The sequence below is a fragment of the Gekko japonicus genome, unplaced genomic scaffold (assembly GCF_001447785.1).
Source record: "Gekko japonicus isolate JY-2015 unplaced genomic scaffold, Gekko_japonicus_V1.1 scaffold1241, whole genome shotgun sequence".
Taxonomy (NCBI): Eukaryota; Metazoa; Chordata; class Lepidosauria; order Squamata; family Gekkonidae; genus Gekko; species Gekko japonicus.
The window spans coordinates 266,261-291,705 of NW_015170314.1; the positions used below are offsets into that span (position 1 = coordinate 266,261).

The window sequence follows — 25,445 nt, forward strand, 5'->3', positions numbered from 1 at the left end:
ACCCCGAGTAGACATTTGGGCACCTGTCTGGTGGCTGGAGATGTGATATGGATTTCTGCATGAAGACAGAGCTTAGTATTGCAAATATTCTGGCTTCCTTGACTTAATGGCAGGTGAAAAAATTCTTTTATTCTTAAATGTTTCCAAATTCTTTAGGTCTAAAATGTTTCCAAATTCTTTAGGTTCATGAACAATGAAAATGCAGATGTTAATTCCTGTGTAAGAAGAGACAAAGGCCTAGCAAAATTCTTTTTGGGAGTCATGTACTGCTAGCTGTTTGGAAAGTTACAGGAATAGAGGGGAGAAAAAGACTATGATTTATTTATGAAATTAATTGTATAAATGGGTTAAAATTTTCTGAACCATTTATTTTTTTTCTCACAACATATACCTATCAATATCCCTACAGAAACACTAAAAGACTGGCAAAAAACACTGAACTCCTTTCTTTGGCAACAAAAACGACCTAGAATTGGCTTTCAAACAATCCGGAGACACACCTCGCAAGGTGGTCTTAAATATCCTGACTTAATATACCACAAGATGGCATTGCTGATCCCCTTAATCAAAATGCTACGTATTGGAGATCAACTAGATTGGGTGAAATCTCCCACCTCGCTTTTCTCTCCATTATCGATACGGGATGTCATACGGATGGACACATGAACGAGACCAATCGCGATTTCCCATAACCCCTTCCTTAAGGCGATCCTGAAAAACTGGGACACAAATAAAAGAACTCTGGTTCCCAATCCAAAACATCCAGATATTCATCCTTCTTACATGAACAATGGTTTCTCCCAGGAATGAGTGAAGAGATTGCTAGCACTTGGAGACAAGTGAACATCTTTCGTATTGTGGATATCTCCTCCCAAATTGGCTCTAGAACACAAACTTGGACGCACTATACCATGGTTCTTTTATCTACAATTGGGCCACATGACCCAATCCATCAACCTTCTTCTTGTCTTGAAAACTCATAAAAATCCATTCGAGAAACTCATTGGAAATGAAGACAACAGCTCTAAAGGTCTTATTTCGGTAGTTTATAGGCTTCTGATTCGCCAAAATAATCTCAGACCACTGCAATATCAAACTCAATGGCAACAAGACTGTGCAACTGAACTCTCTTGAGTCTCAATGGTCCATTATTTCGTTGTCCAGTTTGCTAACTTCCCCTGTCATTTAGACCAAACTACAAGCATACAAGACTGTAACATGCTGGTATCTTACTCCAGAGATTCAGTCCAAGATGTCCTCTTCCCATTGGCCACTGTGCTGGAAACAGTGTGGTGAAATCAGAACCTTTGCTCACTGCTGGTGGCAGTCCACTCACATAGAGAAATTCTGGCGCGATAAACCAAATACATCTAATCACGGGAGATGAAATTCCTCTAGATCCAGCATTGATCTTTCTTGACTTCTGGGGCCCATCCAAGATTCCAAAAATCAAACGTGAATTAATTTCCAATCTTTTAGTAGCTGCCAAAACGTCTATTGCATCTACATGGAAGTCAAACCTGGCTCCCATGCCCCAACCTCGAGGAGAAATGGCTTCTGTTCTTAGAATTTATAGTAAACTATGACCTCCAACCTAGTAATCCTGCCTATCTCAAACTGATTTATCTCTAATCTACTTTGTATTTCACGTTGACTAGTGGTGAACATGCCTGTGATTTTTGATGCTAAGATTATTCTGGTAGCTGATTATACCTGGTATATGACTCATAAGGTAACCATGCCCACAGTTTTAGTATCGTTTCCTACTTGGAACATTTATAGATTGTTAAAACAAGGTTTGTGTATGTTACATTTTGTCCTTTGTTCTGAATTGGTCTGGATTTATGAGAAAACCTCCATGAATACTATGCTCTGTTATGCTTTGGAAAAAATTAATAACATTTAAATCCAAAAAGGTGCTTTTTTAGTATTTGGCAGCAACAGACCAACACGGCTACATCTCTGGATCTATGACGACAGTTGAAGTCTGCTGCGTCTCAGCTTTCGTGTGTGTGATGCAATTTGTGGACAGGCGGGCACCGATGGTTCTGCCCTGTGCGCGCCGGACCCTCCAGCGGCGGCGTGGCAGGGAGAGCTCTCTGCAGCACGACGGCATCTCCACGCAGGGATCAGGAGTTCAGACAGACACGCAGGCCGTTTGGCCGGCCGGAGGTCTGGGTGGGGGAAAGAGGCGCACGCCCCGGGCCACAGACCGCCCGGGTCGCCAGCTTGGGTCGTCCAGCCAGGGGGCTCCACTCACCGCCCACCACGGCTGCACCCGGCAGCACCTGCTGCTTCTTGCAACCGGCAAAAGATGCCTTCGAGCCGGGACCGCGCATGCATGCACATTGAAGGTGGGGGGGGGGGAGGAGAGAACGAGCCTTTCAGCTTCGACGCCGGCCTTCTTGGAAGCGACGCGCCGCCGCTTGCCCTTCCAACCAGTGTTCCCTCTAAGCTGTGGAGTCTTGTGAGCAAAAAATCTGCTTTGTGGACTACTGGCATTAAAGTGGTGAGCGAGCGGTTTGGCTGCTGCATAAATGAGTTTGCTCTGGAGCCCCATCCTTCCCGAGCTAAGACAAGAATGTGTGAGCCGGAGGCTAAAAAGCTGTGAGCTAGCTCACACTCACTCAGCGTCGAGGGAACACTGCTTCCAACGCGCGTGGCTAACCCGGCGCGCAGGGACCTCGCCGTGTCCCTCTTCCGTGCCAGGAAGGAGAAGAAGAGGAAGCAGCGGCAGCGGCAGTAGCAGCAGCAGCAGCAGCAGGGCCCGAGGAGCACTCCTCCCCACGCCGGGCAGCAGCAGCAGCAGCCCGCGCCTCCTCCCCGCTCTGCTGCGCTGCATCGCTTTGCAATCCCCGGACGGCGCCTGCAAACTTTCCTCCCGCGTCTGGAGTTTCCCCGGGCTGGATGGGCTGGATCCGCCTCGGGGGGGAGGGGTCTGGTGCTCCTGGGCGCCAGGGGGCGGAGGGCGGCCGGGTCTCCCCCTGCCCGGGCCCGCCCCACCCGGCTCGCCCCACCCGGCTCGCCCTTAAAGCGCCGCGCCGTCCTGCGGCGCAGCACAGGCTTGGCAGAGGCGCGCGTGTGATCCCGGCCGGGGCAGATGGCTGCGGGCGAGGCGGCGTGCAGGTAGGCGGCTTCGCCCTTCGGCGCTGGCACGGGGCTCCGGGTTTAGGACGGGTCCGGGCGGGGGGGGAGAAGGGGAAGAGTCGGGAAGGACGGCCCCTGCCACCTCCCATAGGGGTGCCAACCTCCAGGTGGGACCTGGGGGTCCCCTGGAATTGCAGCTCATCTCCCGACGGCAGGGATCCGCTCCCCTGGAGAAGACGGATGCTCCGGAGGGTGGGCTCCTCTGTGCCCCATTGAGGTCCCCCTGTTTTCCCTAGGCGCCATCCCCAAAAGGTGGGTCTGGCATCCGGAACCCAACCTGGATTTGGCAAGAAATCGCAAGTAGATAAATAGGTACCGCTTTGGTGGGAAAGTAACGGCGTTCGGTGGGACTCGCTGCATAGTCATGCCGGGCACATGACCACGGAGACGTCTTCGGACAGCGCTGGCTCTTCGGCTTGGAAACGGAGATGAACACCGCATCCCTAGAGTCCGATTAGACTGGCTTTCGAGCAAGGGAAACCTTTGCCTTACCTTTACTACCCCCCACCCATCCCCTGTCGATGGCCGGGGGGACTTTGCTCCCCTCATCGAGCCACCTGCAAGAAGGGAAGGGAACAGGGCTGGTGCCTCTTCCCTTGGCCACCTTCTCCCAACTCTGAGGCCAAGGCTGGTGCTTTAGGCTCCGCACCAAAGAAAGGAGACCACAGTCGGGATTCCCCTTCCTTCGAGGAAGGCCCTTGAAAGGGGATGGGAGAGACCCAAGAACCGGCCAAGTGCTGGAAAAGAGGAAGAGTCCAGGAGCACCTTGAAGACGAACCAAATTTATGGCTGGGTGGGAGCTTTCGTGAGTCACTGCTCACTTCTTCAGATACAGCTAGAATGGAGCTGCGGTGGCCCAAGTGGTTAAGACGCTGAACTGCAGGCTGTGGAAGGTCAGCAGTTCGAGACCCGAGTGTGCCGCATGACGGAGTGAGCTCCCGTCTCTAGTTCCAGCTCCTGACAACCTAGCAGTTCGAAAGCGAGAAATTGCAAGTAGATAAATAGGTACCCCTTCGGTGGGAAGGGAACAGCGTTCCGTGCGCCTCGGTGTTTAGTCATGCCGGCCACATGACCACGGAAACGTCTTCGGACAGCGCTGGCTCTTCGGCTTTGAAACGGAGATGAGCACCGCAACCCTAGAGTCGGATTCGACTGGCTTTCGAGCAAGGGAGACCTTTACCTTTAGGGGCTTTCTTGAGTCACTGCTCACTTCTAGAATGTATCTAGCTGTATCTGAAGAGGATCCAGGTGGGGTAGCCGTGTTGGCCTGAAGCAGCAGAACAAAGTTGTAGAGTCCAGCGGCACCTTAAAGACCAACAAAATTTTAGTTATCATTGGCTGTCCAAAACTTTGTTGGCCCTAAAGGGGCCACTGGACTCAACCTTTGTTCTGTATCTGAAGAAGTGAGCAGTGACTCATGAAGGCTTCTCCCCGGCCACAAATTCGGCTTGTCTTTGAGGTACTCCTGGACTCTTGCTCTTTTCTACTGCTACAGACAAACACGGCGACCCATCTTCCTCTACTTCCAAGTGCAGGAGGGTAGCTGCCAGGGCCGGCTCGCCCGCTAGGCGAACTAGGTACTTGCCTATGGCACGCCGGCCCTCAGGGGCGCCAAACCGTGCCGCCGCAGCCGTAATGGGGCGATCGCCGCCGCCATGGGAAGGGGCCGGGGAGGGGAGCAGGGCCCCGCGGCAGCTGAGCCCCCCCTCCCAGAGAGAGAGAAAAGAAAGGCGGCAGGGATCGAGGGTCTCTGCCCCCCCCGCCCCCCCTTTCGCTCTCTGCACCCGGCCGGGGCGCAGGAGGCGGCGCCGCAGCTCACCTGCCCCCCCCCCTGGGAGGGGGAGGCGGCGGCAGCAAAAAGGTCTCCAGGCCCCACCGGGAGGTTGGCATCTGCGCCTTGCCTAGGGTGCAGAAACACCTCGAGCCGGCCCTGGTAGCTGCGTTGGTCTGCAATAGAAGAGCTAGATTTGTCTTATGCATTTATATCCCTCCCTTCTCTCCCAACGGGGACCCAAAGTGGCTGACCTCCTCCTCCTCTCCTCTGTTTCAGCCTCACCACACCCCTGCGAGGTAGGTTAGGCTGAGAGTACATTACCAGCCCAGGGTCACCCAAGCAAGCTTCCATGGCAGAGTGGGGATTTCGAACCTGGGCTGCTTGCCCCAGATCCTAGTCTGACACTTTAACCACTACACCACGCTGGGTCTCAAAAGAGTCCCGTAGCACCTTAGAGACCAACAGAATTTCCTGGGTAGAAGCTTTCAAGAGTCAGCGCTCCCTTCGTCAGACGCAAGCGGGAGTGGAGACCCCTGAGCCCTGATATCCCAGTCAGGAGGTGGAATCTCCGTTCCTACTTGTATGTGGGAAAGGGAACTCAGGGTCTGAGATCTGGCTCTACTACTGCTGGAGAGTCTTGGACTTTGCAAAAGTGAGTCAGTGCTCAGCACGACAGAGCAGGATCCGCCCAAGATACTCTTTGCTGCGCCACAAGACCCAGGCGGCGTGCCCTCAACGCCCTTGCAATGTTACCCGGCATCCTGGGACACGTCATCTTGGTGAAAGATAAAAACTCGTAACAAATACTTCTGATTTTCTCTACGACAAATACAAGTACAACTATAAACTTAACACTTACTCTGTAGTTACACTTAAAGGTAAAGGTTCCCTTGCTCGAAAGCCAGTCGAATCCGACTCTAGGGTTGCGGTGCTCATCTCCGTTTCAAAGCCGAAGAGCCAGCGCTGTCCGAAGACGTTTCCGTGATCATGTGGCCGGCATGACTAAACACCAAGGTGCACGGAACGCTGTTCCCTTCCCACCGAAGTGGTCCCTATTTATCTACTTGCAATTTCTTGCTTTCGAACTGCTAGGTTGGCAGGAGCTGGAACTAGAGACAGGAGCTCACCCTGTCTTGCGGCACCCGGGTCTTGAACCGCTGAACTACTGACCTTCCACAGCCTGCAGTTCAGCGTCTTAACCACTTGAGCCACTGCTTACTTAACACTTAACTCTTTTTTCTGTTAACTAATTTCCCCACCTTAATCATCAAATCCGCAAATAATCATTTCGTTTTTTCCATTTCATGCAAAAGGTCTGTAAGGGGTTTCCATTTAACAGTAGATGTGGATCATGTCTTCTCTCTGATCACAGAAGTACGTTTAGCCATTTCTGCAAGTTCCATCATCTTCACCAACCATTCCTCTGTGGTGGCGAATGTCAAACGTTTCCATTTTTGTGCATATGATAATCTTGCTGCCGTTGTCATATATAGAAATAAAGTTCCATGGCTTTTTTTCTAGCTATTAGTCCCTAAAGAAAAATCTTTGGATTCAATTGAATATTAGTCTTTAGAATCTTCTGGATGAGTGAATGTCTTTGTATCCAAAAATGCTGGCTTTGTTACACGTCCACGGGGGCACTTCATCTTGGACCGCCTGCTGGCGCCCAAACTTTCCACTGCTCAAAGAAACTATCTGGCTTGCTTCATCATTGACTTCATTTCTATTCTCACTCCACCCAGTGGGACATGATGTGGCTGACCTCATTCTCCTGTCTGGTGTCGTGGTTGAGTGCGCGGACTCTAATCTGGGAGAACGGGGTTTGATTCCCCACTCCTCCACTTGCAGCCGCTGGATGACCTTGGGCAAGCCGTAGTTCTAATAAGAGCTGTTCTCTCAAGGACAGTTCTGGATAGAGCTCTCTCAGCCCCACAGGGTGGCTGTTGTGGGGAGGGGAAGGGAAAGGAGTTTGTAAGCCGCTCTGAGATGCCGAGTGAAGGGCGGGATATAAATCCAATCTTTTCTTTTCCCTCCCTCCCTCCCTGCCTTCCTTCCTTCTCCTGCGAAGGAGGTTAGGCTGCGAATGTGTGACTGGCCCAGAGTCATCTGGCAAACTTCCACGGAGCAGGGATTGGCACCTGGCTCCTCAGAACTTGGAAGCTAAGCAGGGTCAGCCAGGGGTTACTCCTTGGGTGGGAGACCATGAAGGAAGAGGAGTTGCCATGTGGAGGAAGACAATGCCTTTGCCACCTCAGATAATTTCTTGCACTGAACACCCCATGAATGGCGTTGCCGTGAGTCGGTTGCAACTCAGCGACAAGTTCTTCTTGCAAGCCCAAGTCCAGCACTGTACCCCAGGTGTCCCCAACAGGGCGCCTACTGAGTGTTTTTAGAAAGTGGGCAGGGTCAGGTGGTTCTTCTGCCCAGCAAGGGCTCCTGACTGACCAATCAAGAATCTGGGCAGGTTTTGTAAAAGGTTGCTTTGGCAGCTGCTGCCACCTCAGCACAAAGATCACCACTCTGTGACTGAAGCTGAGCTGTCGCAGCTGCGTCGTAGCTGGCTCCGCCTCCTGCAGCTGCCATTTTGTGGCTGCGTCCATCATGCTATGTCAGAACCCCCAAAAGTACCTGCAGGCTCGAAAAGGTTGGGGTACCCCTTCTTTTGCAGTGGCAAAGGAAGAAGAAGAAGAGATTGGATTTATACCCCGCCCTTCACGACCCAAGGGAGTATCAGAGCGGCTTACAAACTCCTTCCCCTCCCCACAACAGACACCCTGTGAGGTGGGTGGGGCTGAGAGAGCTCTGACAGAAACTGCTCTTTTTCGAGAACAGCTCTAATAGAACTATGGCTTGCCTAAGGTCATCCAGCAGCCACGAGGGGAGGAGTAAGGAATCAAACCCGGTTCTCCCAGATTAGAGTCCGTGCACTTAGCCACTACACCAAACTGACATTTGTCAAGAGTGTAGTTGGGAGGGGGTAGCACAACTGTACGAACCTCAGCTCCTTTCCAGGCCCAGCAAGAGGAGAGCGCCGCGGTCACGCCCCCAAACACTGCACGTTCAAGCTCTGCAGGAATGAGCGTATGTCAATTTCCTTGGCTGTCCACAACCAACAAATTCTGACTCATCGCCCATTGATGTCACAATGCCAGAGAAAGCCAAACAAACAGGGCAGGGGAAAGTAGGAAGTATTAACACTGGAATCTTTTTCCCACCAAAGAAATACTTAGCCATTTCCTCCTTTCCCTTCCATTCAGTATGACCTGCAGAACAAAAACATAACCTCACGACAAGAGAAGCGTGAAGCTGGGAGGGGGCCGCAAATTCAGTGTTCCCTCTAAACTGAGTTCGTGTGAGCTAGCTCACAGTTTTTTAGCCTCGGGCTCATACATTTTTGTCTCAGCTCAGGAAGGAGGGCTCCAGAGCCAACTCATTTATACAGTAGCCGAATCGCTCGCTCGCAGCTTTAAGGGTGGTAGCACACAAAGGAGGATTTTTGCTCGCAAGACTCCACAGCTTAGAGGGAGCACTGACTGCGATCAATAAGAAACCAGGGCAAGCGAGAAGGCGCTTTGGCTCCCCACTGGGAACAAAAATGGTGTAGAAATGAATTAAATAAATCGCAGACCGATTGTCTGGGTGGGAGATGCTGGCTACAATAGTTTCCGAGGGTCGCCGTCTTGGTCTGCAGCAGAACGCTTAGATATATGTTTGAATAACAAAATGACCCTGGCTGTAGCGAACTTGTTGTGTCTTGAATAGCTTTGTGTTGGAAAATTCTCGGCAATCTGTGCAACAGCTTTCCTGCCGCTGTAGATTTCCCGGGCTGTGTGGCCGTGGTCTTGGCACTGTAGGACCTGACGTTTCCCCAGCAGCTGTGACTGGCATCCTCAGAGGTATAACACAGAAAGATGGAGTACTCTCTGTGTCAAGGTAGTACTCCATCTTTCTGTGTTATACCTCTGAGGATGCCAGTCACAGCTGCTGGCGAAACGTCAGGTCCTACAATGCCAAGACCACGGCCATACAACCTGCAAAATCGTCAGCAGCTAATGAACTCTGGCCATGAAACCCTATGACAGCATAACTTTCCTGCCATTTCTGTTCAAGAAAACATTGCACGTAGGGTCAGGAAACCACAAGCAAATTGTGGCGTCTAGTCACACTCCTGCCCTGAGAAAACCCTGACTAAATTCGGCAGCTTGTTCAAGTCCTGCCGTCTTCCTATCGATCTGATACAGCTTTCCCTCTGATTGGGTCTGCTGGAAGTCTGTGGAATAACTAGAGGGTGAAATAAACAGAGAGGATCGGGCGGTCCGAACTTTCTGCCCGAATCCGATTTTGTTTAAGCGCTTCTGGTTCATTTAACTCAGGACACTGCGTATCGCAAGCGCATTTGAAAAGTCCAATCTAGTCCAGTATTCTGTTCACACAGTGACCAGCCCACTGGACTCCAGAATCCAAAAATAGCCCCAAAAGGGATAGTGCACAAGTATACAGACTTGACATTTTCTTTTAACGTGGAAGCTTTTAAGACTTAGCTGCCGCAGTTGGACTGGTTCAGCCTCAGAATGTTATTGGAGTATAGACCACCCCTAGTTTTCAGGATAACTTTCCTCTGACTGACTGACATTCCTGGTACACAGGGGTCATTTCATAGAAAAACAGGTGCAGGAGCTCATTAGCATAACTCATTAACACACCTCATTTGCATATGCCACACCCCCTGACATCGCCGTAAGAGTGTGAGAAGGCAACACCCACCGCTCAGGCTCCACTGGACTGTTCTGGATTGCTAGCTATTGGAGGGGGGAATGTGCAGATCTGTCCTCACAGAGAAGGGAGAGCTTGTACCTGAATAAAACTTGGTCTTAAAGGTGCCACTGGACTGTTTTGGGCCGGGGGGGGGGGCTCTGCAACTTACCTGGCTGCTTCTTGATCTGACCGAGGGCTGCTGGGAGCAGGGGGTGGGGCTTGTTGCATGTGCCCGCCCCCTGGGCTCTTTACTGCCGGAGCTCCGCTCCTGTGCGCTCCTGCAGGAAATGACCCCTGCTGGTACATCTCTCCTGGAGACACTCTGCACTCAACAGATCAAAATGTACTGCTGATCCCTGGGCCGAAAGATACCCATCTAGCCTCAACCAGAGCTAGAGCTTTTTTGGCTCTGGCACCAGCCTGGTGGAACGCTCTCCCAAGCGAGATTTGGGCCCTGCGGGACTTAAACCAAATTCCGCAGGGCCTGTAAAATGGAGCTGTTCCACCAGGCCTACGGCGGAGGCAGCAGTAGCCATCTAGTCAGGCCTCCCCCTGCGTTTCCTCTCCCTAGCTCGTTCGATTTGTTTTTATAGTATCTTAATATCCACTGTTGTATCTGAAACAAAACCATTTTGGGCTTTCTTAAGAACATAAGAGAAGCCAGCGTTGGATCAGGCCAACGGCCATCCAGTCCAACACTCTGTCACACAGTGGCCAGAAATACCAGGTGCCATCAGGAGGTCCAGCAGTGGACTGTCTTCTTATTGTTTTGGCTTCTTATTCTTATTTGTCTTATTGTTTTGGCTTGTATCTGAGACTGTTTTAATTGTTAATCTATATTTATTGGTTTTGAACTGTTTTATTGTTGTTGCTGCTACCCGCCCTGAGCCTGCTCGCAGGGGAGAGAGGGCTAAAAATCAACTAAACTAAAACTAAACTTTTAGTTGGAGAGGACTGATGATGTGGACAAGGGATGGCCTACTACATCTTGTTCCTTGCCCCTCATGGCTAACCATATTGAGCCAGGGCTCTAGGCAATAAACAACTCTGCAGCAATGCTCCCTCTAAGCTGTGGGGTCTTGTGAGCAAAAATTCTGCTTTGTGAGCCACTGGCATTAAAGTTGTGAGCGAAGGACCAGGTTCGTAGGTTGGGGGGTTGCTACTGGAGCCTGGATTCCAGTTGGCAGCTGAGGTCTTCTCCATGGCATGGAGTACCTTTTATCAGCTCTAGCCGGTTCACCAGCTACAGCCATTCCTCAAAAAGCGAGAGCCGGCCACGGTGACCCATGCTTTGATCACATCCAGGTCAGATTACTGTAAACGTGCTCTACATGAAGCTGCCTTTGAAAACTGGTGGGAACTTCAGTAGGTCCCCAAATGCAGTGGGCAGCCTATTGCCAGGAGTTGGGATATAGTGACTGTATCACACCTGTGCTGAAAGATCTGCCGTTGGTCACCCATCCGTTTCCAGGCACGATGCAAAGCGCCAGTCCTTACCTTTAAGGCCCTTGAATGACTCGTGGCCAAGATACAAGAAAGACCGTCTTCTCCTTATTCTGTCCAGCCCGCTAGTTAAGGTCTGCCTCTCAAGCCGTGCTGCCTGTGCCCCTACCTCCAGAGGTGAGGCAGGTGGCAACTGGAGACGGGGCATTTTCTGTGGTGTCCCCTCACCTTTGTAACACCTTTCCCCTTGAGGCCCACCTGGTGCCTGCTTTACTTTCTTTTAGGCACCAGGCCAAAAACATCTTTTTGCCCAGGCTTTTAATTAAGGTAAAGGTAAAGGTTCCCTTGCTCAAAAGCCAGTCGAATCCGACTCTAGGGTTGTGGTACTCATCTCCGTTTCCAAGCCAAAAAGTCACCACTGTCTGAAGATGTTTCCGTGGTCATGTGGCCGGCATGACTAAACACCAAGACGCACGGAACGCTGTTCCCTTCCCACCAAAGTGGTACCTATTTATCTACTTGCAATTTCTTGCTTTCGAGCTGCTAGGTTGGCAGGAGCTGGAACTAGAGACGGGAGCTCACTCCGTCGTGCGGCACACTCGGGTCTCGAACTGCTGAACTACCGACCTTCCACAGCCTGCAGTTCAGCGTCTTAACCACTTGAGCCACCGCAGCTCCTAGGCTTTTAATTAAGGGGGGGGGGCTTATCTTTTTCCACTTTAAATGGTCGGCTTCTGTTTCATGGTTAGTGTTTATGCCGCTTCTGTCCAATTGCTTCTTTTTGTGATTTTTATATTGTGTTTTTTTAAGGAGGACCTGGAGAGACGGCATAATAGAACTATTCTAAATATATTAATTAGTGTTGTTGCGTACAGAATCCTCTAAAAGGTGCTGTTTGAGCTAAATGTACTAATTAACCGATTGTCCAGTAGTCAAGCAAAACCCTCTTTCATTGGTGGACAGTCCTAGCGCTGACTGCAAGATTTGTCCTCATAGTGCGTGGGACCTCCTTGCCAGTTCTGCTAGGGGCATCTGGTACGTGGTCACGGAGCAGAGAAGTGTCCTGTAGGGGAGCCAGCTTCCAGGTGGCACCTGGGCATACCCTGGAATTACAGCTCATCTTCCAGGCTACAGAGATCAGTTCCCCCAGGGAGGAAATGGATGCTTTGGAGGGTGGAGTCTGTGGCATCATACCCCACTGAGGTCCCTGTCCTTTCCAGGCTCTGCCCTGAAATCTCAAGGAGTTTCCTGACTTGGATCTAGCAGCCCCATCCCCCACCTGGCAACCCTAGTGCCCTGTTATTGTTGTTTAGTCGCACAGTCGGGTCCGACTCTTCGCGACCCCATGGACCACATCACGCCAGGCCCTCCTGTCCTCCAGAGTTTGCTTAGCTTCATGTTCATTGCATCGATAACACTGTCTAACCATCTCATCCTTTGCCGTCCCCATCTTCTTTGACCTTCAGTCTTTCCCAGCATCAGGGTCTTCTCCTCCAGTGAGTGCTCCCTTCTCATTGGGTGGCCAAAGTATTTGAGCTTCAGCTTCAGCATCTGGCCTTCCAGGGAACAGTCAGGGTTGATTTCTTTTAGGATTGACTGATTCGATCTCCTTGCAGTCCAAGGGACTCTCAAGAGTCTTCTCCAGCACCATAATTCGAAAGCATCTATCCTTTGGCGCTCAGCCTTCCTTAGGGTACAACTCTCGCAGCCGTACATTAGTACTGGGAATACCATTGCTTTGACCATATGGACTTTTGTTGGCAGGGTGATGTCTCTGCTTTTTATTATGCTGTCTAGGTTTGCCTTTTGTTGGCAGTGATGTCTCTGCTTTTTATTATGCCATCGCTTTCCTCCCAAGGAGCTTGGGAGTGCCCTACCTGGGCCCAATACATTCTGTCCCCTTTTGCTAACCCGTTCCTTTTATTTCTTGATATAGAGCAAAGGAAAATGGTGTCCCAGTCCGCATGTTTCCAGTGTGTTTCGAAGACGATGGGACGCTCTCTTTCCAAGGTACCTCTTGGCTAACTGATTTGGACGAGCGTCGGGTTTTGTGAGTGATGTCTCTGGGCTTCCAGGGAACAGTCAGGGTTGATTTCTTTGAGGATTGACTGATTCGATCTCCGTGCACACAGACATTTTGGCTGAATTCAGTCCCTGCCACACCCTCGGCCCAGATAATTCCCTCCACACAAGAGGGCTGGAACAATATGTGGACACTCAGCCCAGCTGGTCCCTAGACATTTGAGGTTGGTGCTCAGGAATGTGAATATTTTATGTAGCCCTAAGCAAATCTAGCGCGTAAAAATCCAGTGGAGCTGCCCCTAAAGTTAAGCCTGGGGCCCTGTTCATTTGAAAAGTGTTTTCCAAGCTCTCTCCTGGCTGCTTCAAGCCAAGGTTGATGCCTAAAATTAAAGAGATCACCTGGCTTAAGCGCATACAACTCTCTCTTGGATTATGGCCAACACCCCCAGAGAGAGCACAAAGGGGTGGGATAATTTTTGGAACTGGTGTATGGTGCCTGCTGACACTCACAGAAAACTGGAGCACAACACAGGTGAGTAACTTTGTCAAACAAAACAAGGTTGCTGGCCGCAGTACAAGAACCATTAGGGAATTGCTCTCCACTCCCTATCGACTCGCCTCGGTTTCCTGTGTTTCTGTGCCTGCACTTTGAAAAACAGTCCCACTGCATGGCAGACTCACTTTTTTCAATATTATTTTATTATTTTTTTTTTAAAAAAAATATAGATATAAGAACATCAGAGAAGCCAATGTTGGATCAGGCCAGTGGCCCATCCAGTCCAACACTCTGTCGTAAGAACATAAGAGATGCGAATGTTGGATCAGGCCAGTGGCCCATCCAGTCCAACATTCTGGGTCACACAGTGGCCAAAAATACCAGGCGCCATCAGGAGGTCCAGCAGTGGGGCCAGGGCACCAGAAGCCCTCCCACTCTTGCCCCCCCCCCCCCAGCACCAAGAATACAGAGCATCACTTGCCCCAGACTGAGAGTCCCTATCTATACCTTGTGGCTAATAGCCACTGATGGACCTCTGCTCCAGATGTTTATCCAATTCCCTCTTAAAGTCATCCATGCTTGTAGCCGCCACCACCTCCTCCTGTGGCAGTGAATTCCATGTGTTCATCCCTCTTTGGGTGGAGAAGGACTTCCTTTTATCTGCTCTAACCCGACTGCTCAGCAATTTCACTGGGTGCCCACGACTTCTTGTATTGTGAGAAAGGGAGAAAAGTACTTCTTTCTCGACCTCCTCTATCCCATGCATAATCTTGTAAACCTCGATCATGTCACCCCTCAGCCGTCGTTTCTCCAAGCTAAAGAGCCCCAAGAGCTTTAACCTTTCTTCACAGGGAAAGTGTTCCAACCCTTTTATCATTCTAGTTGCCCTTTTCTGCCCTTTCTCCTTATATGTTCTAGTAGACCAGGGCTACCCAATGTGTTGCCCACAGGCAGCCCAACAGTGCCCTCCAACAACGTTTTGTGACTCCCGCCAAGTGTTTTTAGAAAGTGCCAGGTGGGGCCTTTGCACAGGAAGGCTTCTTCTGATTGGCCACTGGAGATGTGATTGACTGTGCACATTTTTTAAAATGCTGCTTTGGCGGCACCAGCCAGCACAGCACAAGGATCTCCATTTTGTGACGGGTAGTCAGCTACGGCAGCCATTTTGTGGCTGGCTGTGCCTCCTGCAGTGGCTCTTTCGTGACAGCCATTATGTGGCCGCACCACACACCCCTGTAGTATACTCACCCCCCATGTCCCATATTTTGTCCTGACTTCAATCTGTGGGTGAAGAATTTCAGATTGCAGCGCTGAAACTTTAGCCACCTGCTGCCGGTCAAAGTAGAATCTTCTGGGCTCGGTGGACAAACAGTCCGGCTCAATTCAGTGGCTGGAGGAAGGGAGAGACTGTCTCAGAGCTGTGCAGAATGAAGGGTGTGACTCGCGGGAACTACCATATCGTGCCCCTTTTGAGCAACCACTTACCCCCCACCCCCACCCCGGGCTTTTCTTGTAGAAAAAGCCCAGCGGGAACTCATTAGCATAATAGGCCACACCCCTGACAGCGTGGCTCATTAGCATATTAGGCCACACCCTGTGCCTTCCCTTGGCTTGCCCCGGCAAACCAGCCCTCGGACAGGCTGGGGAAGGCACGGGGAGGCATTTAAATGCCTCCTCGACCCTTCCAGGGGGGGCCCTGGCCCGCCCGCATCAGAGTCGCTGGGGGGGAAGTTTGCTCTCCGGGTCTTCCCTCTGTAGCCAGGCACACAGAGGTTTTGCCTGTACTGTGCGTTCCTGCCCCAAAATAGCCTAGCCCCCCCCCCCCTTCGGAAACGGTTCTCTTCTTATTCAACGATAACGATCTGAAAATTACATTGGGTGTGGCTAAATAAGTATCAGTCCTTTTAACTCTTGATTCCAGATAAAATATCTAGGAATTTTCTGCTCAAGATCAGTGCTCCCCTCTAAGCTGTGGAGTCTTGTGAGCAAAAATCCTACTTTGTGAGCTGCTGGCATTTATTTATTTTATTTATTTATTATGAGATTTCTATCCCGCCCTACCCAGTGGCTCAGGGCGGCTAACAATAACATACAAATACTAAAACAATAAAATAATTTTAAATACAATAAAAACTGGTGCTTCAGTCTATACAATCTATACCATTTACAAAATGCTCGGCGATTTTGTGAGCGAGTGATTTGGCCGCTGCATAAATTAGTTTGCTCTGGAGCCGTCCCTTCCTGAGCTGAGGCAAAAAATGTGTGAGCCCGAGGCTAAAGAACTGTGAGCTAGTCCACACTAACTCAGCTTAGAGGGAACACTGCTCAATAAGATTATGTATCTGTGAGCTTCAAGGGTTAAAAGGAAAGGAGAGGATGAAGAAGTCCTGCCTTCTGGCCAAAAGCAGCCCCGGCCAGTTGGCTTCTTGTTTCAGGGACACGAGTTGTTTGGTTGTTTGTTTGCTTTTAAAAAGCTAATGTCCGCTAATTCAGGAAGCCTCCAGTTTCTGTCAGCAGCACAATCCCCGCGTCACAAGCCAGTTTGGTGCAGTGGTTAAGTGCCTGGACTCTGGGAGAACCGGGTTTGATTCCCCACTCTTCCACTCGCAGCTGCTGGATGACCTTGGGCATGCCACAGTTCTGATAAGAGCTGTTCTTGAAAAACAGCAGTTTCTGTCAGAGCTCTCTCGGCCCCACATACCTCACAGGGTGTCTGTTGTGGGGAGGGGAAGGGAAAGGAGTTTGTAAGCCACTTTAAGACTCCTTTGGGTAGTAGTGAAGGGCGGGGTATACATCCAATCTCTTCTTCTTTGCTTATCCCTAAACGAATGGGCGACAGGGTGGGCCGAAGGAAAGTTGATCAGAGGAAAAGGGAAATAGGAATTGGCCTGGCAGCATTCTAGCAGTCTGAAGATCACCGGCCTCCGTCCTTGTGGTTTCCATTCCCCTCTCACCTGTCCGGCCCCGTAGCTAGGAAGTTTGCTGGGGTGGGATTTTGGACTTGAGAGGGGGCGTCGTGCCCAACTCGCTGGCTGGCACAGATGCAGTGAGGCACCTGGGCGGGCTGTTCACCGTATCTGTGCCAGGCAGTGAGCCTCGGAGAGCCAACTCACTTTGGCTCTCCACAAACCTCAGAGAACTGACAGCCCGACTCGCTGGCTGGTGAAGACTGGGGGTGGGGGGAGGAGGAAAGCTTGTGCCGCGGTGGGGCTCCGCCCGAATGACTCAGCCCCTAAAGCCCCACCGCTGGCTATGACCCTGCACCTGTCCCTTCCTGTTACCGCCTGTAATGCATTCATTTCTATTCTGCGTCAATATTGATTGTTTATTTTAATATTGTAAAGTTAATTTTTTAACTATTTATTATGATGTAACCAGTGGTCCCTCTAAGCTGTGGAGTCTTGTGAGCCAAAATCCGACTTTGTGAGCTGCTGGCATTGAAGTTGTGAGCGAGCGATTTGGCTCCTGCGTAAATTAAGTTTGCTCTGGAGCCCTCCTTCCTGAGCGAAGACAAAAATGTGTGAGCCGGAGGCTAAGAAACTGTGAGCTGGCTCGCACTAACTCAGCTTAGAGGGAACACTGGATGTAACCTGCCCCGAGCCCTGCTGTGCAGGGAAAGGCGGGGCAGAAATCGAAAGTATAGATAAATAAAACTAATAAATAACATCTTTCTCTTTTCTCTTCCCCGTTGTCCATCACTTGGATGAAACAAAGATGACGACGGTGAGCGCAGTAATCCAATTTTGTCCCTTCAAAAAGTTTTAAATACGTTACCCTGTGTCTTTTCCCACTGATGCGTCTGTCTCTGTGTTCAGCAAATAAGGTCACACAAGTGCAACACATGTGATGATGTCATAGTGCTCCTCACAACCATCACGATGTCACCAAATGTATATATCTAGTCACAGGGGGGCAAGAGAGAGAGACTGATTTACCCGTCCTGGTCACTGAGCGTGAATGTGGCAAATAAAAATCAGATGAAGGGATGAGCCAGTGCTCGGCTGTTGTGGCCCTTTCTTATTTCTTATTTTGATTTATATCCCGTCCTCCCTGCAAGCGGGCTCAGGGCGGGTCACGACAATAAATTTCATTACAGTCTGGTGATTCAATAAACAATGGCCACTTATATCACAGAATCATAGAATGTTATGTTGGAAGGGACCTTGCCGGTCATCTGGTCCAACCCCCCGCACTCCGCAGGTGCATCGCCGAAAGATAGCCCTACAACATACTCGAAAAATGGTCGTCCAGCCTCTGCTGGAAAACGTCCAGTGAAGGAGCATCCACCACCTCCCAAGGCAGTCTGTTCCACTGCTCAACCACTCTTGCAGTCAGGAAGTTTCTCCTGATTTTTAGCCGATATCAACTCCCTTGTAATTTCCACCCATTCAATCTAGTCTTGCAATCCGGAGCAAGAGAGAATAGATCCACTCCATCTTCTACATGACAGCCCTTCAAACATTTGAAGACTGCAATCATGTCCCCTCGAAGCCTTCTCTTTCCCAGGCTAAACAGACCCAACTCTTTCAGCCTTTTCTCATGACTGGGGTCAGGAAGGTTTGGCCCAGGGATCCTGAAGGGTTTTTTTTGCATTCCTCTGGGCATAGAGCAAGGGTCACTGGAGGAGCGGAGGGAGGTACTTACAAATTTCTTGCATTGTTCAGGGGTTGAACTAGATGACCCTTGGGGTTCCCTTCCAGCTCTATGTTGTTGAAGAGTGGACTGGCATGAGAAAGAAAGTTGATTTTTCAACTCATAGTGAGACGCAAGGGCTAGAAAATTACCATGCTTCAAAGTAGCCATTTCTGAATGTGTGTGTGCGTACTTCGGGGGTGGGATGGGGGTAAGCACAGTCCCCTCTGGAAAAACAGATTGAGAGCCATATCGATCCTCTTTCTAATGCACTGCTTCATATACCTCTTTCAAAGACCTGGAACCTGACAGCTGGAGACAATCTAGAAAGCACTCAAAGCTGCAGATCTTCCGAAACGTTGAGAATTATGTCCTCATAGTGAAGCCAGAAAGTCCGGAAAATCAGATGGCAGCATTTGAGGATATCCCCACGCCGGACAGGAATGACGGTACAGTAATTGTTCACTCCTCCCTGAAGTCCTGGTTTTACATGGAGTCACCCATGAATTCTGTCTGTGGCTCAGTGGCAGAGCATCTGCTTGGGCATGCAGAAGGTCCCAGGTTCAATCCCCGGGATCTCCAATTGAAAAGATAGGCAGTGGGTGATATGAAAGACCTCTTCCTGAGACCCTGCAGAGCAGCTGCCAGTCTGAGTAGACAATACTGACCTTGATGGACCAAGGGTTTGATTCGGTATAAGGCAGCTTCCTCTGTGTGTGTGTATGTGTGTGTGTCTCTATCCCTCACCCCTGGTTCTTCAAGTTGCACGCATTTCGGAAAAATGTTTGGAAGAAGGTTAACATTGACCTGTTACTAAGAGACCGGGCAAGAGGAAACTGTTAATTGGCAAAGGGTGTACATCTAGGTTCTGTTTTAGGAGAAACGTTATAAGTGTAACGGCAGATCAGTAATTAAATAAGCTTCCAAGGGAACTGCAAAATACTTCCTTGTCAGTTTTCAGAACGCATTCTGTTTGGGAAGAGGGAACCGAACTAGACATTCCATAGAGTCTTCTACAACGCTAGGAACATCTCTGTTTAACAAACTAACAGTTCACACATGAGAAGCAAGCTTTTCAGAGGTGCTGAACTTTTCTGCAGTTGCAGGGGAACGGGATTCCTCCCACCACACCATTCTCAGCTGAAATACAACCGTTCCCCTGCCCGATAAATCAGCAAATGCTTGTATATCAGACTGAGGAAGAACCATATGTAAAACTCGGAAGCAATCAGGCAGTTAATGGTCATCCCCAGTTCAAGCTGAACTGTCTTCTCTCAAGCCAGGAACCCCTGAATTCATGCCCTGCCTCCACACCACATTCCTTTAGCCTAACATAATCCATAATTTAATCCCAAAGGCCATATAGACCTCCAGTCTGCAACTAGCCAAGTGTCTTTCAGTCCCCAACACAAATCAGGATGCCTTTCTGAATCGCTTCGTATGCACTGAAGATATCTATTGGTACAAGGCCCAAACACGAATATCTGTCTAGGATTCTCAACTTCCAGGTGGTACCTGTAGATCTCCCAGAATTAGAGCCGACCCTCCAGAATACAGAGATCAGCTACCCTGGAGAAAGCGGCTGCCTTGGAGGGTGGACTCTGTGACATTGTACCCTGCTGTGGTCCCTCTCCTCCCAAGCGGAAGCATGCTGGGCCCATAACCTGTTGGATTCTCTGGACTCGGTACTGCCAGGGAACCACAGAAAAACAGCAGAGTGCTCAAAGACCTAAGTGCAGAGAAGCTTGGGGCCTGGTGTGGCAAGAGACTTACAAAGTTACATGGAGTCAGCAGTCAGTTCTAAAACTAGTAAGAGACTTTTATTCAAGGAAATACAGTTTGGAGAGTGCAGCTAAGAGATAGATATAGATTACCTATTCTAACTAGCTAGATGGTGTTGGATGCTGGACGCACGTCCAGCCTCCATGGTGCAAGATGGAGATCAAGCACCTTCTTCGTGCGTGCGAGAGAGAAGTGTGAGAGAGAGTGGGGGAGCGGAAGCAGAGGAAATTGCCCCTAAGAGTAGCATTCGATTTCAAAGGAAAGGATCAGACAGCAGGAAGGAAAGGATGCTCTGTGTGTCCTGACCTCTCTATCTGTCTAAACTCTTTGCTTCTTCTTCTCAAGTCTGAGACAGGAGACAGCGCCAAGTCCTTCACTTCTAACAGGTGCCACCCCCAAATCTCCAGGAATTTCTCAGGCCAAAGTTGGCAACCCTGCTTATGACAGTGACTATCTTTATATCAAAGGGCAGGTTGAGAGTAACGGGTTGGAGTTGGGAGTCGCCCTGAGCCTGCTTCGGTGGGAAGGGCTGGGTATAAATTGAATAAATAAATAAGTAGGCAGTACACCAGTTTGGTGTACTGCTCAGGGGTCATTTCATAGAAAAAGAGGTGCAGGAGCTCATTAGCATAACTTATTTGCATACGTCACACCCCCTGACATCACCGGAAGTGTGTCAGAAGGCAACACCCACCGCTCAGGCTCCACTGGACTGTTTTGGATTGCTAGCTATTGGAGGGGGGGAGAAACATGCAGATCTGCCCTCGCAGAGGAGGGAGAGCTTGTACCTGAATAAAACTTGGTCTTAAAGGTGCCACTGGACTGTTTTAGACCGGGGGGTGCAGGGGACAGGGGGCTCTGCAACTTCCCTGGCTCCTTCTTGCTCTGACTGAGGGCTGCTGGGAGCAGGGGGCGGGGCTTGTTGCATGTTCCTGCCCCCTGGGCTCTTTACTGCCGGAGCTCTGCTCCTGTGCGCTCCTGCAGGAAATGACCCCTAGTAGTAAAGTGCTCGGACTCTAATCTGGGAGAACCGGGTTTGATTCCCCACTCCTCCGCTTGCACCTGGCTGGATGACCTTGGGCAAGCCGTAGTTCTGGCACAGCTTTCCTTGAAAAAGAGCAGTTTCTGTCAGAGCTCTCTCAGCCCCACCTACCTCCCAGGGTGTCTGTTGCGGGGAGGGGAAGGGAAGGGAGTTTGTAAGCCGCTCTGAGACTCCTTTGGGTAGTGAAGGGCGGGGTATGAATCCAATCTCTTCTTCTTCTTCACCGAGAAAGATGAGGCACGGTCAGACCCAGGCTCTGTGCTCTGTCAGTTACCGCTAGAGGCTTTTTAAACCCACACCTGGCTGCTTGTCCTTCATCCCTAGAGTCCGGAATCAGGTTCACCATCCACGGTTATGACGACACAGTGCCCAGAGCGCGGACCGTGGCCCTGACCACGAGCAAGGGCAACAAGACCTACTGCCTGTGCGCCGAGAAACAAGCAAACGGAGAATTGCGGGTGGCGTTTCAGGTAAGCGGTCGCTCCTCTGGCATCCTCCGTGATATTTCGAGGGCCCCAATGAAACCCTCGACAACGCATGGAAGTGTTATCTTTGTAAGGCTTGTAAACTTGACGGAGCGCCTGCTTTTAATCCTAGGGACAAAGCTGTTCCATATGAATTCCCCACCACCCATCTGCTCAGAACTTCAGCTGTTTCGGAGAAGCCCGATGCAGTGTTTAAATAGCTGAAATAGACTGTTCGTGATAGTTTGTTTACCAGTCCTGCTGTGCCCTGCCATGCAGAGCCTGGGCTGGCCAAGACGTTTTTGGCACCGGAGGCAAATAAAAGGCCGTTCCATTTTGCCTCACTGTTGGGCTACCTCTGAGAAGTCAGTCTCCCCCATATAATCACACTGATCTGCCTGCAAATGCTTGGTTATTACCCATCAACACAAGAACCACCAGGGAGATGCATTTATAATGCAATTAATACTATAGTGGGAAATTACTAAATACAATACAAAATATCCACAAAGTGTAATTCAACAATAAAGCGCATAAGGTTCATAAATTCATAGAAAATCACATTCCCCTTAGTAATTCACACATAAGAGAATCACATATAACGAAGCTTCCCGCTTTGGTCTTCGTTTCGATCCTAGACGTCCTCAGAAGTAAATCCTCTTGCATATAATCTATGTTGTCTCATTCATATTCGTATCATTTTGCATTGAGTGAGTGTTGTCTCTTTTGTTTCCATACAGTTTTCTTTTTGCTTTTCAAGGCTTATGTTCCAAATAGGAAACAAAAATCCACATAGCAGGCTCCAGTCGAGTCTGCGGCGCGCTTCTGAATGCCAGACAACATATATTATGCACTTTATTGTTGAATTACACTTTGTGGATATTTTGTATTGTATTTAGTAATTTCCCACTATAGTATTAATTGCATTATAAATGCATCTCCCTGGTGGTTCTTGTGTTGATGGGTAATAACCAAGCATTTGCAGGCAGATCAGTGTGATTATATGGGGGAGACTGACTTCTCAGAGGTAGCCCAACAGTGAGGCAAAATGGAACGGCCTTTTATTTGCCTCCGGTGCCAAAAACGTCTTGGCCAGCCCAGGCTCTGCATGGCAGGGCACAGCAGGACTGGTAAACAAACTATCACGAACAGTCTATTTCAGCTATTTAAACACTGCATCGGGCTTCTCCGAAACAGCTGAAGTTCTGAGCAGATGGGTGGTGGGGAATTCATATGGAACAGCTTTGTCCCTAGGATTAAAAGCAGGCGCTCCGTCAAGTTTACAAGCCTTACAAAGATAACACTTCCATGCGTTGTCGAGGGTTTCATTGGGGCCCTCGAAATATCACGGAGGATGCCAGAGGAGCGACCGCTTACCTGAAACGCCACCCGCAATTCTCCGTTTGCTTGTTTCTCGGCGCACAGGCAGTAGGTCTTGTTGCCCTTGCTCGTGGTCAGGGCCACGGTCCGCGCTCTGGGCACTGTGTCGTCATAACCGTGGATGGTGAACCTGATTCCGGACTCTAGGGATGAAGGACAAGCAGCCAGGTGTGGGTTTAAAAAGCCTCTAGCGGTAACTGACAGAGCACAGAGCCTGGGTCTGACCGTGCCTCATCTTTCTCGGTGAAGAAGAAGAAGAGATTGGATTCATACCCCGCCCTTCACTACCCAAAGGAGTCTCAGAGCGGCTTACAAACTCCCTTCCCTTCCCCTCCCCGCAACAGACACCCTGGGAGGTAGGTGGGGCTGAGAGAGCTCTGACAGAAACTGCTCTTTTTCAAGGAAAGCTGTGCCAGAACTACGGCTTGCCCAAGGTCATCCAGCCAGGTGCAAGCGGAGGAGTGGGGAATCAAACCCGGTTCTCCCAGATTAGAGTCCGAGCACTTTACTACTAGGGGTCATTTCCTGCAGGAGCGCACAGGAGCAGAGCTCCGGCAGTAAAGAGCCCAGGGGGCAGGAACATGCAACAAGCCCCGCCCCCTGCTCCCAGCAGCCCTCAGTCAGAGCAAGAAGGAGCCAGGGAAGTTGCAGAGCCCCCTGTCCCCTGCAGTACATATACAGGGACTGTATATAGGAACTATTTCTCGAATCTGCTCTTACAGAGAGTAACTTGCAGGGGCATTGGTTTATTTCAAACCTTAAGAAGCCCTCCTATCACCAGGGGAGTACCGATGTCCAGGGATGCCCCTGCAGTCTCTTTGGGCTGCCGTCACAAATGCAGAGGTTGCCAGATTTCTTTTCTTCCTTTTAAGATCGACTGAGCAGGAGTGCATTCTCTCCGTTTCAGGAAAGGAACCTCCCACACAGCATTCCAGGAGAAACCAGTGACATCATCTTCTTCCAAATCCCATTTTCAGAAGGCGATAACAGATTCTTCAAATTTGAGTCCACGCTGGAGCCGGGTTACTTCCTCGCCTTTGAGAGACACGAAGGCAACCACACCAGGAGACTGATCATAAAGAGAGTGCTGGCAAAAGACGAGGTGGACGAAACCATCAAGCTGTGCCCTTCCTCGGATTAGCACTTTTTTAACCCGGAGCCAAGAAATGGTTCGTTGCACTTCCAGCCACAATCAGTTGCGTCTCTCTTCAGCGCATCCATGTGTGTGTTTCTGTGTGTGGGGGAATGCTTCATTAGTATAAATAAATAAATAAATAAATAAATAAGCACTCAAATTTAAATCAGTGCAAGGCTGATAAGGCGTCTCGGTAGTTCGATAAAGATTGGGATTTGTGTTTTTTTAAAAATAGGGTTGAATAAAATGTTGTGAAAGGGACACTGTTTGTGGCAAGGTTATTCCACGATGCAACAGAGAGAGACGGAAGACCAGGAGCCTTGAACCTTTTCAGACGCAGGATCTAACCTTTAGCCACTAATTTTAATTATTGCCTTGTGACACTCCCTGGTTTTTTCCTTTATCTTCTGTTCCTCCCTCCTCCTCCAAGAAATGCAAACAATGGCCTGTTATGCATGCACAGCTTTCTTCTGATTTTCGGTACAGCCCTACTTCGAATCCTATACCTTCACTCTGCACCTTTTCCCCCTCCAATGTTTCTGTTGGGAATTGCGGAGTATATATTCTGCATACCAATGAGAAAACCCGGATAGTGTTGCAGCGCTGAAATTTCCTCTTCTTCTTCTTCTTTTTGTGCGTCATGGTTGCTCTCTCCTTACTGGTCAGTTTCGCACTGGAAGGGGTTTTTACATTTTTAAAATCTCAATAAACAGACATAAAACATGAACTAGTAAAGAAGAAAAGCACAAGAAAACCAAAGAACATGCAAAACTAAGTAATAACTGAACAAGTCTCACCCTCAAGGTGGAATTTGTTCTTTTCATTCCCGGTTCAAAAAAGGCAAACAAGAACTTTTATGTATGAGAATGTGGTCACCTTACATCGATGATATAATTTCTGTTATGAAACAGAAATTATGTATTTAAAAATCTTTCGATAATAGTATGCCTAATGTAACTGGAGAACCAAGTGAACAGATAGGATTTTTGGATTACACATTTTGCCAAAATACATAATGGCTGTGGGCACGCAATAAAATCACTGAGCAGTTGGGTTAGAACAGATAAAAAGAAGTCCTTCTTCACCCAGAGAGTGATTGACACATGGAATCCACTGCCCCAGGAGGTGGCGGCAGCTACAAGCCTGGACAGCTTCAAGAGGGAATTGGATAAACCTATGAAGCAAAGCTCCATCAGTGGCTATTAGTCATAAGATATAGATAGGAGCTCTCAGTCTGGGGCAAGTGATACTCTGTATTCTTGGTGCTTGGGGGGGGCAACAGTGGGAGGAGGGCTTCTAGTGTCCTGGCCCCACCGCTGGACCTCCTGATGGTACCTGGTCTTTTTGGCCACTGTGTGACAGAGTGTTGGACT

The 25,445-nt window shown here is 49.7% G+C and overlaps 1 protein-coding gene across 2 annotated transcripts; it reads left to right on the forward strand.

Moving 5' to 3' along the window:
* The first annotated feature begins 3,025 nt into the window (after positions 1-3,025).
* Positions 3,026-24,327, forward strand: LOC107116145 (interleukin-18-like). Of its 2 annotated transcripts, none has more exons than XM_015418019.1 (6): positions 3,026-3,126; positions 13,056-13,129; positions 17,352-17,360; positions 18,566-18,718; positions 21,418-21,563; positions 23,810-23,882. In XM_015418019.1, exons 1-6 carry the CDS (start codon positions 3,101-3,103, stop codon positions 23,816-23,818), a joined length of 417 nt encoding a protein of 138 aa, XP_015273505.1. In that variant the 5' UTR covers positions 3,026-3,100; the 3' UTR covers positions 23,819-23,882. The 2 variants fall into 2 exon arrangements, with proteins under 2 accessions (XP_015273505.1, XP_015273504.1); XM_015418018.1 differs by having other exon boundaries at positions 3,037-3,126; positions 23,845-24,327.
* Positions 24,328-25,445: the final 1,118 nt, after the last annotated feature.